This window comes from Penaeus monodon, chromosome 39 (genome assembly GCF_015228065.2).
Source record: "Penaeus monodon isolate SGIC_2016 chromosome 39, NSTDA_Pmon_1, whole genome shotgun sequence".
In the NCBI taxonomy this organism is placed as follows: domain Eukaryota; kingdom Metazoa; phylum Arthropoda; class Malacostraca; order Decapoda; family Penaeidae; genus Penaeus; species Penaeus monodon.
The window spans coordinates 33665870-33683368 of record NC_051424.1 but is presented as its reverse complement, the minus strand read 5'-3'; the positions used below and the strand labels follow the sequence as shown (position 1 = coordinate 33683368).

General features: G+C 42.8%; 1 protein-coding gene across 3 annotated transcripts in view; it reads left to right on the top strand.

Annotated features, from left to right (window-relative positions):
- Positions 1–17155, top strand: part of LOC119597360 (solute carrier family 45 member 3-like) — a 55862-nt gene extending 38707 nt beyond the window's left edge. For all 3 annotated transcript variants that reach the window (XM_037946919.1, XM_037946916.1, XM_037946918.1), the window contains exons 2-7: positions 5192–5588; positions 7352–7538; positions 8637–9324; positions 10735–10981; positions 11269–11492; positions 12269–17155. In XM_037946919.1, coding sequence (XP_037802847.1) covers positions 5339–5588; positions 7352–7538; positions 8637–9324; positions 10735–10981; positions 11269–11492; positions 12269–12526 — 1854 coding nt within the window. In that variant the 5' untranslated portion in view covers positions 5192–5338 and the 3' untranslated portion in view covers positions 12527–17155. The remainder of the gene's footprint in view (positions 1–5191; positions 5589–7351; positions 7539–8636; positions 9325–10734; positions 10982–11268; positions 11493–12268) is intronic.
- The last annotated feature ends 344 nt before the right edge of the window (positions 17156–17499 follow it).

The following is a 17499-nucleotide window of genomic DNA, read 5'->3' as shown; positions in this document are numbered from 1 at the left end:
GAGAGATGAGCGGGACAGAGGAGAGAGAGAGAGAGAGGAAGAGAGAGAGAGAGACGAGAGAAGAGATGGGAGAGAGAGGGCGAGCGAGAGAGACAGAGAGAGTGACAGAGACAGAGAGAGTGACAGAGAGAGAGAGAGCAAGAGAGAGAGAGAGAGACCAGAGAGAGAGAGGGAGGACAGAGAGAAGAAGCGAGAGAGAGGCGTGACAGAGAGCGAGAGCGAGACGAGAGTGACAAAGAGAGCGAGAGATGAGAGAGCGGGGGAAGAGAGAGAGAGAGAGAGATAGAGAGAGAGAGAGAGAGAAGAGAGAGAGACTAAGAGAAGAAGAGAGAGAGAGCTGGACAGAGAGAGAGAGGGACCCAGAGAGGAGAGAGAGGGGTGGGGGACAGAGATAGAGAGAGGGCGCAGAGGAATGAGAGAGAGACAGAGAGCTAGAGATAGAGGGACAGAGAGAGAGCGAGCGGGACAGAGAGAGAGAGAGGACAGAGAGAGGACAGAGGGAGAGGGGCGCAGGAGGGGAGGAGGGAGGAGAGAGGAGAGAGAGAGAGAGAGAGAGAGGGAGAGGGAGAGGGACAGAGAGAGAGAGAGAGCGAGATGGAAGAGAGGAGAGACGACTAGGGACAGAGAGAGAGGGACATAGAGAGAGAGAGAGGGGACAGAGAGAGAGAGGAGAGGGCGACAGAGAGAGAGAGAGAGGGACAGAGAGAGAGAAGAGATGAGAGAAGAGATGGCCAGCGCAGAGAGAGAGAGAGAGAGGGCAGAGAGAGAAGAGAGAAACAGAGGGACAGAGGAGGAGAGAGAGGAGCGAGAAGAGAGAGAGAGGAGATAGGAGAGGGTCAGAGAGAGAGAGGAGATGTGACAGTAGATAGAGGAGGAGGAGGGACAGAGGAGAGAGGCAGAAGAAAGAGAGAGACAGAGAGAGACGGAGAGGGCCGAGTAATGAGAGGAGAGAGAGAGGAGGAGAGATGAGGAGAGAAATGAGGGGAGGAAGAGAGACGGAGAGAGAGAGAGAACGGAAAGGATGAGACGAGAGAGAGAGGGACAGAGATTGAATACAGACGACGAGAGTGGGTGGTTTGTTGGGTGGGGAAGAGGCTGAGAGAGGGAGGTAGGGTATAGAGTGTTAAGGAGAGATGCGAGCGAGAGAGGGGGTGGTGGACCGAGAAGAAGAGAGAGGACGAGGGAGGAGAGAGGAGAGAGAGAGGATAGAGAGAGAGAGAGTAGAGTGAGAGGAGGATGTGGCGGAGATAGAGGAGGAGGGGAGAGGGAGAGGAGAGAAGTGAGAGAGCAGAGTGAGAGAGAGAGGAAGAGGACGAAGGCGAGAGAGAGATCTGAGAGAGAACTGAAGAACGAGGGGGAGAGAACGAGAGAGAAAACATATGCTTGGGAAGCGCGAGAAAGGAGAGAGGAGAAGAGAGGAGAGGGAGAGCTAGAGCGAGGGAGAGAGACGAGAGGATGGGAACAGAGACAGAGAGAGACGAGAGAGGAGGATAAGCAGAGGGTATGAGAGATAGGAGAGGAGAGAGAGAGCGGATTGACGGAGAGAGAATCGACCGGGACGAGAGAGAGAGAGGGGACTGCGATGAGGAGAGGAAAGAGAGAGAGAGAGGGAATGATGAGAGCGAGGATGAGAGATGAGCAGAGAGAATGATGAGAAGGAGAGAGAGGGCCAGAGACAGAGAGACCAGAGAGACCAGCAGAGAGGGCGAGAGAGAGAACGTGAAGAGACAGTATAGGAGGAGAGTGATGCTGCTTTTTAGCGCTTGTATAGGAGAGAGAGAAAGAATAGAAAGGGACAGAGGTGGACGAGCCGGGCTCGTCGGAGAGAAGAGAGGGGATTGACAGAGGAGAGAGAGATAGTGACAGACGAGATGAGAGAGAGTGACAGGGAGAGAGATTATTGCAGTGGGAGAAGAGTGACAGAGAGAGAGAGGGGGGGGGGTGAGGGACAGAGAGAGAGAGTGAGGGAGAGAGAGAGAGAGAGAGAAAGAGAGAGAGAGAGAGAGCAGCGAGAGAGAGTGACAGAGAGAGAGAGAGAGAGAGCGAGGAGAGAAGAGAGCTTGCGAGATGAGATAGAGAGGGGAGGAGGAGAGAGAGAGAGAGAGAAGGACAGAGAGAGAGGAGAGACGAGACGAGAGGGACAGAGAGAGAGAGACGAGAGAAGAGAGAGAATGAGAGATGACGAGAGAGAGAGAGAGAGAGAGAGAGAGGTAGAGTGATGGAGCGAGGGACAGAGAGCGAGAGAGAGGGCGGGACGAGAGCGAAAGGGGACCAGAGAGAGAAAGGGGGCCAGAGAGAGAGAGAGGGTACAGAGAGAGAGAGAGGGGACGAGAGAGAGAGAGAGAGAGCGAGAGACAGAGAGAGAGAGAGAGAGAGGAGAGAAGAGAGAGGAGAGGACGGACTGACAGAGAGAACGAGATTAGGAGAAGCAGAGAGAGAGAAGAGAGGGACAGAGGGAGAGGGACAGAGACAGAGAGAGAGATAGGACAGTGAGAGAGAGTGAAAAGAGAGATAGAGAGGAAGTGCCAGTAGACGAGAGAGAGAGGACAGAGATGCGAGAGAGAGAGAGGGAGGGAGAGAGCGATGAGAGAGAGACGGAGGGACCGAGAGAGCGAGAGAGAGAGGACGGAAAGAGAGCGAACGAGAGAGGGGACAGAGAGCGAAGAGAGAGGGACAGAGAGAGACCGAGAAGAGAGGGAAGAAGCGAGAGAGAGGGACAGAGAGCGAGACAGGAGAGAGGGACAGAGGCGAGAGAGAGGGACAGAGAGCGAGAGAGAGGGACAGAGAGCAGAGAGAGAGGGACAGAGATCTCAGAGACGAGAGGGACAGAGGAGCGAGAGATGAGAGAGCGAGAGAGAGAGAGGAGAGAGAGACGAGAGAGAGAGAGAGAGAGAGAGAGCGTGCCCCAGGAGGAGAGAGCGAGGAAGGGACAGAGAGAGAGAGAGAGAGAAAGAGGAGCAGAGGGATCGGCGCCCGAGCCCAGCCCGCGGGCGGCCCGCGCGCAGTCTGCGTTGTGTGTGTGTATGTGTGGTTTGTGTAAGCGTGTGTGTGTGTGTGTGTGTGTGGTGTGTGTGTGTGTGTGTGAGAGAGAGAGAGCGCGCGAGAGAGCGAGCGCGCGCGAGAGAGAGAGAGCGCGAGGGCTCGCGCGCGCGGGCCGAGAGAGAGCGAGAGAGCGAGAGAGAATTGAGCGAGAGAGAGAGCAGAGGGACAGAGAGCGGCGAGCGTGAGGGCGGACAGGCGGAGCGAGAGAGAGGGCGGGCCAGCAGAGAGAGAGCGAGAGCGGAAGGGCCAGCGAGCGAGAGAGAGGGGACAGCTGCGCGAGCGATAGCGGACCGCGCGCGAGCGGTGGCCCGGCGCTCGAGAGAGCGGGACCAGAGAGCGAGAGCGGGTCCCGCGCGCGAGAGAGAGGGACAGAGAGCGAGGATCGAGAGCGAGCGAGGAGTGAGGTGAGAGCAGCGGCGAGAGCGAGAGAGAGAGCGAGAGCGAGCGCGCCGCCGCGCTCCCCGCGGTGGCCGCGGTCCCGGGCGCCAGCGCGCACGGCCGCGCGCCAGAGACGGACCGCGGCGGCCCAGACAGCCAGAGGGAAGGGCGGGCCCGCGAGCGCGCGAGAGAGATAGGTAAGAGACGGAGAGAGAGTGAGGAGAGAGGAAGGGAAGAGAGAGAGAGAAGAGAGAGGGACAGAGAGGCGAGCAAGACGAGATGAGAAAACGAGGAGAGATGGCTGAGAGATGCGATGATAGAGACGAGAGAGAAGAGAGAGAGAGAGAGGGAGCGGACAGAGAGTAGAGAGAGAAGAGAGAGAGAGAGAGAGAGATGAGAGAAAGAGAGAGAGAGAGAGAGGAGAGAAGAGAGAGAGAGAGAGAGAGGGAGAGAGAGAGAGGGAGAGAGAAGAGAAGTATAGAGAGGGACAGAGAGAAGAGAGGAGAGAGAGAGGGAGGAGAGAGAGAGAGGGACCGCGAGAAGAGAGAGAGGGACAGAGAGAGAGAGAGGGGAAGAGAGGGACAGAGGACAGAGAGAGAGAGAGGGCGGACAGAGAGAGAGAGAGAGGGACGAGAGAGAGAGAAAGAGGGAGGACAGAGAGAGAGAAAAGAGAGAGAGGGACAGAGAGAGAGAGAGAGGGACAGAGAGAGAGAGGAGAAGGGGAGAGAGAGAGAGAGGAGAGAGAGGACGAGAGAGAGAGGAGAGAGAGGGAGGGAGAGGGGGAGGAGAGAGAGAGAGAGAGGAGGGAGAGAGAAAAGGGGGAGGAGAGAGAGAGAGAGAGAGAGAGAGAGAGAGGGACACAGAGAGAGAGAGAGGGGGGGGACAGAGAGAGAGAGAGAGAGAGAGAGAGAGAGAGAGAGAGAGAGAGTGTGTGTGTGTGTGTGTGTGTGTGTGTGTGTTGTTATGTTACTGCCATTAGTAGTAGTATTATCTTTTTTTTTCATTATTGGTATTATTATGATATTTAAAAATGCTATTATATTAAAGTAATTGTAATAATAACAATAATGATAAAGATAATAATAATAATAATAACAACAATGAGAGTAATGATGAAAAAAATGCAATTTGAATAATAAAATAAAAAATATATACATGTAGCATAATGATGATAATAATAATAAGAAGAATAACAATGATGGTAATAATAGACTAATAATAAAAATATTAATAATAATGATAATGATAATGATTATAGTAATAGTAATATTATTAATAATGGTAATAGTAATAATAATGATATTGGTAATAATAATAATGATAATAATAATAGTAATAGTAATCGTAATAGTGGTAATAATAATAATAATAAAAATAATAATAATAATAATAATAATTAATAATAAAAAATGATGGTAATAATTGTCTTCATCATCACCATTATCATTATTGTTGTTCTTGTTGTTATGTTATTATGATAATCATCATAATTATTATTGTTGTTATTAATATTGGTATAATCATTATTATTGTTTTCTTATTATTTTTTTATAATTATCACAATAGTAATAATCATGGTGGTGATGGTGATGAGGCTTATTAATATTATTATTATTATTATTATTATTATAATAACTGTTGTTATAGAGTACATGCAAATGCACACAAATACACTCAGACACACACATGTAAACATATGCATACACACACTCGCAAGAAATGTCTTTGCATGAGAGCAACACAGGAGACTACATCATTTCTCTTCTTCCAGAATGTTGAGGCAATGAGGCAAGTAAGCGTGAATGCCCAGTGTCACTTCGACTGAAACAGACGGAAGGACACGTGGCCCAAAGGAGTGAGCGAGCGAGAGGTGCAGTTGCAGAGGTAGCAGTGGTGGCCGTTGCCGCCCCAGGACTTGATGGACCCCCCTGGTCCGCTGCCTGAGAAGTCCCAGAGTCCCTTAGAAGCAAGGCATGGCGGCCAGGGACGTGGCAGGGGGTCTGGGGTGGCCCGCTCAGCCCGCCCCAGAGGACTTCCGAAGCTCATGGCTATCAACGCACTCGTATGCGGTGTGGAAATCGTGTCGAGCGCAGCTTTCACTTACATCCCTCCTCTGCTTCTCAAGGCTGGATACACGGAGACCGTCATGACAATCATATTGGGAGTAGGTGAGTCACATGGCCTAGTCCTTCAGGGAGGGAGCCACATCCTCTTGGAGGAAGTCCTTCAGGGGCAGGTAATGTGGTGTGAAATGGACCAGTGAAGGACTCTTGATTAAGGGGAGAAGAAGAGAAGTGAATGTGGGGCCTGTTTGCTAGGTAGGACTTGATTCTCAGGGGCAGCAGGTGCAGTGGGAAGGAATCTTTGTGATGGATGACACTTGATTCCCCCACTGGATTCATGTTGTGTAGGGAAGGATTGAACTCCCACAGTGGGAGTGTGTCATCTGTTTAATTCTTGTTGGATAGTGTCTCAGGGTATCTCTTCAGGCTCATGATGCACATTTTCTCGTGAACTTAAAGAGTAAGACCAATAAGTTATGCTAAAATGAAAATGCAAATGAACAGTAACATGATGACAAAGAATGCAAAATCATAATTATTTCATAGCAGTTGTGATGATTTATGATAATTACTCAATTGTTTACTTAAGGTGATAATTATGGTCATGATAATAAGTTTGTGAATGGATGTGTAGGTATTTTTCTGGCAGTGTAATGGCACTTTTATTTTTAGAATCTAGGTGTCGCCATGCTCCTACCCACTGAGAAAGACATGACATTTCTCTGGAGTGTTACCAATCATATTTAATTATCTGCACTCAAGAACTTCACTTTCGTCAGTGCTCAGAAATTAATGGTGGCGCCAGAAATCAATTTTGTTTTACTGGTTTTAGAAAGACATGGCAGGAACAGAGCTTGGGAGTTGGTTCATTCTCTTTGTATTCTTATGTTGTTTGCATGAAGCACTATTATTATTATTATTTTTTATTGTTATTGTAGATATATATGTATGTATGTATGTATATATGCAAAAATTCAATATATAATTATAGTTATATATATATAATTTTATATATAAAATATATATATATAATATATAAAAATATATAAATGTAATATCATATATATACTAAAATATATTATATATATATAGATATATATATATATATATATATATATAAAACAGTACCAAACAATAGTACTTATACATTCGTTATTTGTGTGTGTGTGTGTGTGTGTGTGGTGTGTGTGTGTGAGTGTGTGAGTGTGTGTGTGTGTGTGTGTGTGTGTGTGTGTGTGTGTGTGTGGTGTGTTGCGTTTTGTGTGTTTGGCCCGTGCACCTGTGTGTGTGGTGTGTGTTTGTGTGTGGTGTGTGTGTGTTTTGTGGTTGTGGGGGTGCATTTTATATATTATGTGCATTTATATATGCACACATGAATGTGCACATAATATGTAAATGTATATAAAATTTTGTATATAAAATGTATAAAGTTTTGTATCTCTGAATTGGTTTTCCCTGTTTCCAAGCAAAAAGCATGTCATAAGAAAGAGAGAAGTAATAAGGAAGCAACTGACACTGACGACAGGCGAGGAGCCACTTTGGGCTGGCCCTCATAGGCTTACCCAAAGTGGCCTTGGAAGTGACCCAAACTGGCTCTCCTGAAGTGTGCCACATCTCCTCAGATTTTATTTTACAATTATTATTGTTGGAATTTTTATTGCTGTTACTTTGTTTTATGAGTTTTTTGTTTGTTTTTTTGGTTATTTTCATTTTTATTGTTATTGCTGTCATTATTGGTATTATTATTATTATTATTATTATTATTATTATTATTATTATTAATTCCATAATTGTTCTACATGTTTCTAATATTATCCCTTATAGTACCATAACAGTCACATATATACCCCCCCCTTATCGTCTCACAGCTCCATTTCTGGACATGATGACGGTGCCCCTCCTGGCCGAGTGGAGCGACCGCTGCATGTCCGTGCTGGGACGACGTCGGCCCTTCATCATGTCCCTGGCCACGGTGCTGCTCTTCTCCCTCATCCTCATCCCTTATGGCCAGATCATCACCTCCATCGTCAGCGGCGAACATTCAGGAAGGATCAAGTAAGTCTGTCGTTGTTTTTGTTTTTATTGCTCTTTGCTTGGTGAGGGAAACTTGGGGGGGGGGGGGCTTGGGGAGGGCAAGGAGGATGGAAGGGAGGAGGGGGGGTTCTGAATGCTGTGGGTGTGGGAGGGGGAAGGTGCCCTGAATATTGGGTAGGGAGAATGTGTTCTGAATGAGGGAATGAGTTGCGAATGTTGCATGGAAGGGAAATGGTTCTGAATATTAGGGGGGAATGTGGAGTGGGAGGTTCCAAAGGGAAGGGAGTGGAGGGTGGAGGAAGCTCTGGGGGCAAGTGGGGATCTTGGGAGGTTCTTGCAAGTGGTGCGAAGGAGTAGACAGTACAGGTTCTGGGGGCATGGGGAGGGAGTACGGGAGGGAAGGTTTTTTTCAATTTTCCCACTCATTCTTTATTCCAATACCTTTTAGTATTCTTCTCTTCTCTTTGTCTCTCCTTCTTTCCTCTCCTCCTTCCATCCCTTCCCTTCCATTCCCTTCCTTTGCCTTCCCTTTCCTTCCTTTCACTGCGCTTTCTTTCCCATCCTTCCCAGCCTTTTCCATTCCTTTCCTTTCCTCTCCTGTCCTTTGCTTTGCTTCATTTCAAATGCCTTTCCTGCCCTTCCCTTCCCTTTTTTTCTTTTCCTTTCCATTCCCTGTTCTTTTCTTTCCCCTCCATTTCCTTCCTTAACTTCCCCTCACATCCCTTCTTTTTCCTTGCCTGTCTTTTCCTTGATTTTCCATCCCTTAATTTCCTTTCCCTTCCTTTCCCATTCCTTCTTTTTCCTTCCCTGTCCTATCCTTTGCTTCCCTTCACTTCTCTTCCCCCCTCTCCATTTCTCTTCCTTTTCTTTTCTCATCTCTTCCATTCACGTTCCTTTCCTTTCCTTGCTCCACACTCTCTGGTACGTCGCCACATGTACTGGCAGACCAAGTGGTTTGTCATGACACCGGTACACAGTTTAACTTCCTTTCCCTTTCCTTTGCCTGCCTTTCCTTCTTTTCCCTCCCCATCCTTTATTTCTCCCCACCAGCCCACAAACACAATTCTTCCCCAGCTGTTATTCAAGCACCTGATAACCATCTTCCCCTTTACATTGCAGTATGATAATCCTTGCGCTGGGTGTGATTCTGCTCGATTATAGCTACCAGGCGCTGTTCAACCCGTGCGAGGCTCTGCTGTCAGACCTAATGGCCACAGCACCTGAGTGGGAGCAGACTCAGGGCTTCACAGTGTATTCAGCCAGCATTTCCCTGGGCTGCATCCTGGGCTACCTCATCGTGTCCATCGACTGGCTGTCGGTGGGCCTCCTCATCGGCTCACAGGAACAGACTGCCTTCACCGTCATCTTCATCATGTTCCTGCCATGCATGTTCCTTACACTAGTGTTTGCCAAGGAGAAGCCATTGAAGAGGGCGCTGGTGCTGTCAGTGCATCCCAAGGAGGGAGAGCTGCTGAGAAAGGACTTGGCATCAGAAAAAGAGCTGCTGCTGGCCAAGAAACTCGACCCAGTAGTTGTGGAGGAAGGCGTTACTATGCTAGACCTCACCCACGATGGCACAGCCATAGTCAAGGACCACCCCTCAGATGGAGGATACGAGAGCGGCTCCAGCGAGACTGATGAGACAGCACCACTCACACTTTCCTCATCCGAAATGCTCAAGTGGAGGTATCATCGCCTCATGCACCAGATCCAGCGGCTGCCCAAGATCACCATCCAGAGGCTCATCAATGGCTGTCTGCGATTCCTCTGGAAGATTATGAAAATTCTTGTATTTTTACCTTATCAGGTTCGTGGTCTGACCTTGTTTTTGTAATACTGTCATTGTGCTAAGGTCTAACTAGTTTAGTTATTTTTCTTATGTACATCACTCCCTTGTGAACAGGTCTTGTAATGTTTCAGGCATGTCCACCAGGCACCTTATTAGCAACACTGATCCAATCCCTATAGTGATGTTAATGGTAATTTGTTGTTGCTGCTCATTAGTATTGTGTGGTAAATCACACACTGACATTTGATTAACCCTTTCCCGACGGGTAGTATTCATAGTGGCCCGGGCCCCGCTGCTGGGGGCTTATATCGTCGCCCGATCATGTGCGACCACTCATGCCAAATACCCATGCCGTTTCTTCGTAATACTACGAAAATATGTTGTATTTTCAGTTTTCATTATTTTCTAAAGTCTCTACTTGCCAAACTTCCTGATAAATTGAGACTGAATGGTATTTTTGTTGTTATATAGACTCCATAGTTGATCATTATTCAGTCTATAGTCTGAATAAAATAAGCAGTGTGCAGCATCATGGAGTTGAAATCGTCCATTTTTTTTTTTTTTTTTTTTTTTTTTTTTTTTTTTTTTTTTTTTTAAAACTGGAAGGTTAAAACATACATTCAGCCCACCAGGCAGTAATAGAGTCCCGCCATGCCATGGCATGTGCGTACATGCCACCTGTCAGGAATGGGTTAATAGAAAAAATATGTTCCTGATTCTCTCTCTCTTTCTCTCTTTCTCTTTCTCTCCTCCTGTCCTCCCCTCCCCATTTAGGTGGGTAAGAAACCAGCCTAATACATTTCCACGTAGGTTTATTTGGCTGTAATTTTTAAGTCAAAACATGTAGTAAAATTTTTAGTTCAAGCCATACTCAGTTCAACCCATGAATGGAGATAATTTTTCACTGATCATAAGTCCTCCAAGATAAGGGTCCAGTGCAAACATCACATCCCCCCCTCCCCTCCTGATTGTAAGAAAACCATTACCTGCTTGATCCCTTTTCAAAAAAAGAAGGTCTTGGTAAAGGAATGTTAAATAGGCTTGGGCTGAGGCTTTTGTGGACCATACCCAACCACACTCTAGGTTTAGTTTTACAGTCTTCTCAATGCAGTCATCAGACTCTAACTCCATTTAGAAGTACAGGAAGGGAAGCCAGGCAGTGTTGGAGTATTCGCACATGCTCTCTGGTAACCTATTACTCACCCAGATACAGGTGCATGCACAAGAAAAAAAAAAAAAAAAAAACTAAAATAGTGTCAGCAGCCCTTTTCTAGATGAACATGGTATTCAGTCAGTTTAAATAGATCTTAATCTGTTTTTATACATATCACAGTTGAATGAACCTGATGAGCTGTTAACAGTAGCTAATGCAGCCTGTAAGTCTTTACACTTTTCTGCATGGCTTACTGTGACCATATCTTTCTGCAGATTATCAAACTACCAATGGGCACTTGGCACAAGGTGAGCAGTGCACCCACTGTGCTCCGGCGGTTGTTTCTGGCTGAGCTTTTTGGCTGGATGGGGTTCATGTGCCACAACATGTTTTTCACGGACTTTGTGGGCCAGTACATGTATGGTGGGCTGCCTGATGCCCAGGAGCACACAGAGCTTGCAGTATTGTATGATGAGGGGGTCAGGATGGGGTCTTGGGGCCTCTTCCTGCATAGCCTTACAGGTGGGTGTCAGTCATTGTAGTTCAAAGCAGTTTTTTTTTTTGTTCGTACTTGATTAGCAGTGAAACACATGTGATACATTCATATACATACATGTGAAGACACATACTCTTCTCTCACATTGTACTTTTCCCCTTAAATGTAAGTTTATATTTACTTTAAGATTAGAATCTCAAAATCTAAATAATAATGTGCTGGACACTACAGGACATAGCACCTTGTCTCATTCCAAAATCATGTGTAGTATGCCACATCTAATCCCTTTTGTATCTCCTCCTTCACTGTCTAGCCTGCCTCTATGCCTTCTTCATCCAGCAACACATTGTTCGCTTGTTGGGTCACCGTGCTGTGTTCATCGGTGGACTTTTCATCTTCGCAATCACCATGACGGCAACTATTGCTGCACCTACAGTGCCCTTCCTCAACGTTGTAACAGCCTTGTCTGGAGTCGGCTTTGCAGCTCTCACCTCGACGCCAAATATGCTGGTCACTCTTTATAACTCAGACCGCCAAGTAAGTTTTCAGAACCATTTATTATAAAATAAATTGCCTTGGTTTATCAGCACTTAAAACACATGAATATCTTGTATGAAATGATAGTATCAGGGTGTGCAAGTGTCTCTTATGAAATTTTTCATTTATGGTTCTCACCTGGACATCCAGAGTGCCAAAAATTATTCTGATTACTGTAGGCCAATCTATAAACCTCTGCACCTTGCTCCCTGCCCTCCCCCATCCCTACTCCCTATATGCAAAGTAGTTTCTGTTAGCAACAGAAAGAATCACTGTTTAAATGAGACTTTAAAACAAAAAATTCACATGCAACACACATGCAATCCTTTGCTGACAGATTAATGAAGGCTGCTTGAGTTGTGTGTACACATGTACACAGAAGAACTTTTATCTGTCTCTATAATTACAACAGCCATTTAATCATTTTTTGATGCTAGAAATCTTAACTTCCTCGTTGCTATCAGTACTAGTCAGTTATGTGGTATGTAAGCAATGTGTAAGCTGTTTCAATGCTAAAATGGTCTTTTACTGTTTATCATTATTCTTATTCCCCATTATTAAATGTGTGTACTCTCATCATCTTTTAATATGATCTTTTACTCTTATCCCTCTTTTACTGTTCATCTTTATTTTCTTTCCTCTTTCATTATTTATCACTTCTTCGTATTCCTCTATTATGCTGACATTTCTTTTACATTATAAAACTGTGCAGGTAAATTTGTGATTTCTCTTTACATATAATGGAATTTAGTACTAAGTTCACCCTCCCTCGGCAGCTGTACATGTGGGACGGCAACAGTTCAGAGTTTGGTGAGGAGCAAGGGCTGGGGACAGATGTTGCAGTCCTGGACACGGCCTACTTCCTTGCACAGATCATCCTGTCAGTGTTTATGGGACCGCTGGTCGACCTCACTGGCTCAGCCCTCCCATATATGGTGGTGTCCGCGATGACAGGGTTGGTGGCAGTGTACTGTGGGACGCGCGTCGTCTTCAATGACCACCACCTGAAGCAGCTCAGGGCGGGGGGATTCTAACTGCGCTCACCTTCGTGGCCTTAGACCTGTCTGGTCTTAGGACTGGGCGATCCTCTTTTGTAATTTATGATTTACGTACTTCTGTGTATCTTGCTGGTGTATTTATAATGACTTTTTATATTTATTTATATGTATCCTTTCTGTGCTGCATCAGGAGATGATAGAGTGATGGTTTGTCATGTGAGTGTCAAGTCTTTCTAAAAAGTTTAATTTTATTTTTGTGGTAATGTATTTGTATTGCCTGTGAACTAAGCACACACAAGAACAGTCAGGATTCCCCATGTGTGTTTGATACATTCAAACATTGTTCAGTATAAAACTCTTGCCATGATGTTTGAGACGATCCATATGTTGGGAAATGTGAACATTGTCAAGTTAAGTATTTGTGGAACAAAAAAGGAAAGCAAGATGATTTTGTGTCACGTTCATTTTAGTGCTGCCAAAGTAATCTTACCTATTATTTCCCCAATCTCTTATGGTGGTTAAAGCACAAGATTTTATTGTATTTTTTGTCTGCAAATTTTCCTAATGCAAAACAAAAGAAAGTGTTTTGGGTAATGTGAGATAATTATATATATTTATATATATACTTATACATATACTTTTATATATGCACACACATACATATATACACTTTTTCCTTTCCAATGTTGCTAATAGTCTTTCTGTTTCTCTCAACTTTTTACCACTTTTTATTTATCTATGTAGTTTTTAAGTCCCTTAGGCATAATGTAGGAGAACACTTTTAGGAGTTCTAACAGGAGATCATTGAGTGTGCAGGGGCTGCTATAGTGCTGTGGGTCAGTAGGTGTTGTTAGTGGTGCTAGGAAGCATTGTGAACAGAACAACAAAGAACAAATCTTTTTACTTTATACACTAGTGAGATTTCTTTTCTTTGTCTTTTTCATTTTTAACAATTCAGAGTTCCATATTAGTTTGAAGTAAAGAATTTGCGTACATTTCATTTTCGTGGCGTGGTAAAGAATTGGAGTCGGAGGAAGTAGCAAGCCATTGAATCTAGACATTTGTGGAAGCTCTCTTTTATTAGCGGCCATACACATATTTGCTCTGTTGCTAATTAAACAGAAATGATAAGATGACCATAACTATGTCTGCTTAGCTTTTTATCTGTTCATTGTTTGCAAGCTCGTTTTGTTTTTAAGAGATACAGTTGGTGCTGATGGTACTTATTAAGAAGACTTAGTTACACTTGAAGGTGATATAATTTCATCACTTTAAGAGAACCTTAAAAGAAAGGATTTTAGGGAGTGAACTTTCCTACTTGATTATTTAATCCTCTGTTTTCCCTTTGCAACTCAGTTTTCTGAGTCAGAAGTGCTTCTCAGTTCTCTCGGGAATAAGGACTTATCAAAGACAAATATGTATGGCAGAGCAAGAGGCACTGTGGGAATAAGGGGAATAAGAAGGGCCAGACTCGGCCTGCTTCTGTTTCAGTGGAACTGCAAAGGCAATGCCACATAGGTGCTTTGGGTCGCCTTGTCCTAAACAGTATTTAGTTTATGAAAGGGCTGTTTTCCTCGTTACTTTGGCTCTTCCACTCTCCTTCTTCCTCCCAGGTTTGATGCGGCGATTGCTTTCTCTTGTGGATGCTTACATAATTTTAAGTTCATTCTCAGACTGGAATAAAAAGGTCGTTCCATGGTTTATGTATGAATTATCATTGTTATCTCATACTTTCCTTTACTTTAGAAAATTTATATAGAGAATTTATATAGAAAACATTTTTATCATTGGACAGATCAGGCACTCAAGAAATACACAAAGATGAGTTATGAATACAAAGCACATGACGCATAAAGTGTAATAATTATTACTTAAGGTGTGCACTTTTTCAGTCAACAGGTCTGAACAGTATTGAAAAGACAGTATTGTAATTAAACCATAGAACAAGTAGCATCTTTGAAAGAACAATATTCATTGTTATGAGAAAGCACAAACTTTTTGAGGATGGTTTCTCTGTGTTTAATTTTATGACTGTATGTGTGTTGTCTTATTATGCATGAGCAATTTCAGGAATGTGCTAATAACGTGCTTTTCTGTTTTTATCAACTGTAATGTAATTTGTATCTATTTGTTAATAACCTTGTCAAGTAGAGGTTAAAGAAGCTGGTGTTTAATCACCCAGACTTATTTTATATAAAGAAAACATTAAGTTTAAATTGCATCTTTTAAAAAATTTCCAGGTACTTGGATTCTTTGTTTGCCTTAAAAGCACAGGATTGGGGCATTTAAGTCCGTGTCCTGTGCCGGTCTTGAGTATAGATGAATTAGACTGATTTCTCGTTATTTTGAAGGAACCCATCTCATTCCATCCAGGCAACTTTCAAAGGTTCTCTCTCTGAATTTGACGTAAGAGTCAGACATATTTGCGTAATGGGTAGATTTTTTATATACATAGTGACATTTGATATTACCATATAGTTTTGATACATTTTTTGCTTCTTAGATCCAGTGGTTAATTTTAACAATTGACCACCAGATCCTTTTTTACTTAAAAGAGACTAGTGTGTAGGCAGTGGGACAATAGTGATGAAGTAGATGTAACATTGTAAATTGACAAAACCATTAGGCAGAATGTCACGTCAGCTCCAGCAGTGGAAGCAATTAATTTTTCAGTGGGAGGGAGAGAAATGAGGGACACACAGTGATGTCGTACAAATTTGAGGTTTTTCTTTCCTTTTTTCAAGTGATGTTCCCAGACAAAAGAGTGGGCTTTTATTACATGAGAAAATGTAGGAAGATGGAACTAGTTTTACATGATTAGTATATTAATTCATATAACAATTTTCCATTCTTCAGTATTTTTTAGAAGGTTTTAATTCATATATATATATATTTTTGCTTTTATGTTTTGTACTTATATAGGTTGAATGTATATTCCTTGTTGATAATTTTGTTCATTATTCTTATCATTATTTATCCATTTAGTAATTTAAAAGAATGGAAAAGACAACAGAATTTGCATACAATAAAGCAGCAAATATAACTATCATAAATAAAAATAAGTTAGTATGAAGTTTTTGAAACTCCTTCTGTGTATGCTGGCTTTTGCTTGAACCTGAAAAGAAGACTCATTTTCTAGGAGAGGAGAGAGAGAGAGAGAGGAGAGAGAGAGAGAGAGAGAGAGAGAGAGAGAGAGAGAGAGAGAGAGAGAGAGGGGAGAGAGAGAGAGAGAGAGAGAGAGAGAGAGAGAGAGAGAGAGAGAGAGAGAGAGAGAGAGAGAGAGAGGGGGGAGGGGAGAGAAAGAGGGAGGGTAGAGAGGATAAAGTGAATGTCTTAATGACAACAAGCATGAGAGAGAGAGAGAAAGTGAGCTGAAACAAAACTTTACAAGATTGAAATAGTAAACATTTAGATTCGAATTTGGTATTTTGTAAGTTACAATAATGCTCTATTATGTAAGTTTTTACATTATTCTTGACTTTGGTTGGTGGTATTCCTGATTCAACCAAAGGAAACCCACAAGGAGCTGGTTTTTGGTCATTAGGTTATTCTCCACATAACCTGATTTCCTTGCATATTCTTGGAACTGTGCAGTGGAAGCAAAGGAAAGAGAGAGTATTAAAAAAGTGTATAAGGTGCATTATCTCTCAGCTAAATTGCACAATGTAAATTTAAAGCTGAAAAATACAAGATTTTGAAATAGTTCTATTGGTTCAGGTTTTACTTAGAATCCTCTGTGTGTGATACTAATAAAAAAATTTGCAGCTTCTGCAGTGGAAGTTCATCCACTTCCTCTGCTGTAGTTTCTTTGCATAAATTTCAGATGCAGGAATCATGTAGTTGGGAGAGGTAACCCTTTTTTATTTATGTATTTATTCTAGGGGTTTTTATGTTCACTTTGCAAGCATGTTAGAATAGGCAGAGCAAAGTAAAGTACTGCTTTCCCTTCAGCCTGAAATACATTCATTTTCAAAAATGATAGAAAATTAATTTTTTTTAATATGCTCTGTCTCAGGGTACTTCAAGGGAACTTCTGTATCTGTTACCCACGATCACCAGGAATATCTCGTTGCTTCTAAAACCATTAGTCTTTGCTTTGCTTTGCTTTTTTATGTAAAGCAATTGGTTGTCTGGCTTAAATTTCACAGTATTTCAGTGATATTTATTGGTTCTTTCACTTCTTGTCTAGATCAACTAGATATGAATTCCTGCATTTGAAAATGTATGCACACCTTTTTTTTCTTTCTTTCTTTCATTCTATATTACAATGTGTTTGAGAGATTTTGTATATAGATATATTCAATAATGTAGTTAAAAAAAATCATATTTAAAGAAATATATTTTCATTGTGTTGCAGTTTCATTCCACAATCTTGGAGTTTTGTTGCAATAACCTGAGTATACAATAGATCCAAAAACTGTGCATTGAGGACATTTGCAAATGACTTCAACCACTTGAAGGATGAAGCAAAGCAAAAGTGAAATGAATGTGGATGAGGGTGTTGAATCTGATTCTCTGTCATGACTTCATTTCATCCGTTTGTGATTTACTGTTTTGGTTTAAATTCCATATAAAGTGAAGACAATCACATGATAGTAGTGAGATTATTGTTCATATATTTTTAATCAATCTAAAAGTTTGTTGTTAATAAATCCCATCAAAGAATGACATTTTATTTTATCCTTATAATTCACAAAGAACAAGATTGTTTTTATTTTTATTTTCTTTGTTTTTAATAGTATTGTGGGGCTGGACTTTTAAACTTAGGCTTGCCCTCCATTTGAGATATTTATACCCCAAAATAATTACTGTTAGGAAAAACTATTCTGAAAGTACTAGCAGTATCCCACATTATTATTATTTTCAATTTCCATTGAAGGGAAGGAAAAATTTTAATAGTGAACCTGAAATATTTAATAGCCTTAAAACTATTCTATCCATTCTCCCTTGACCAACAATGGAAGTACCACCAATGCTTTTAACAATGTATCACTAAGACCCATTTACTG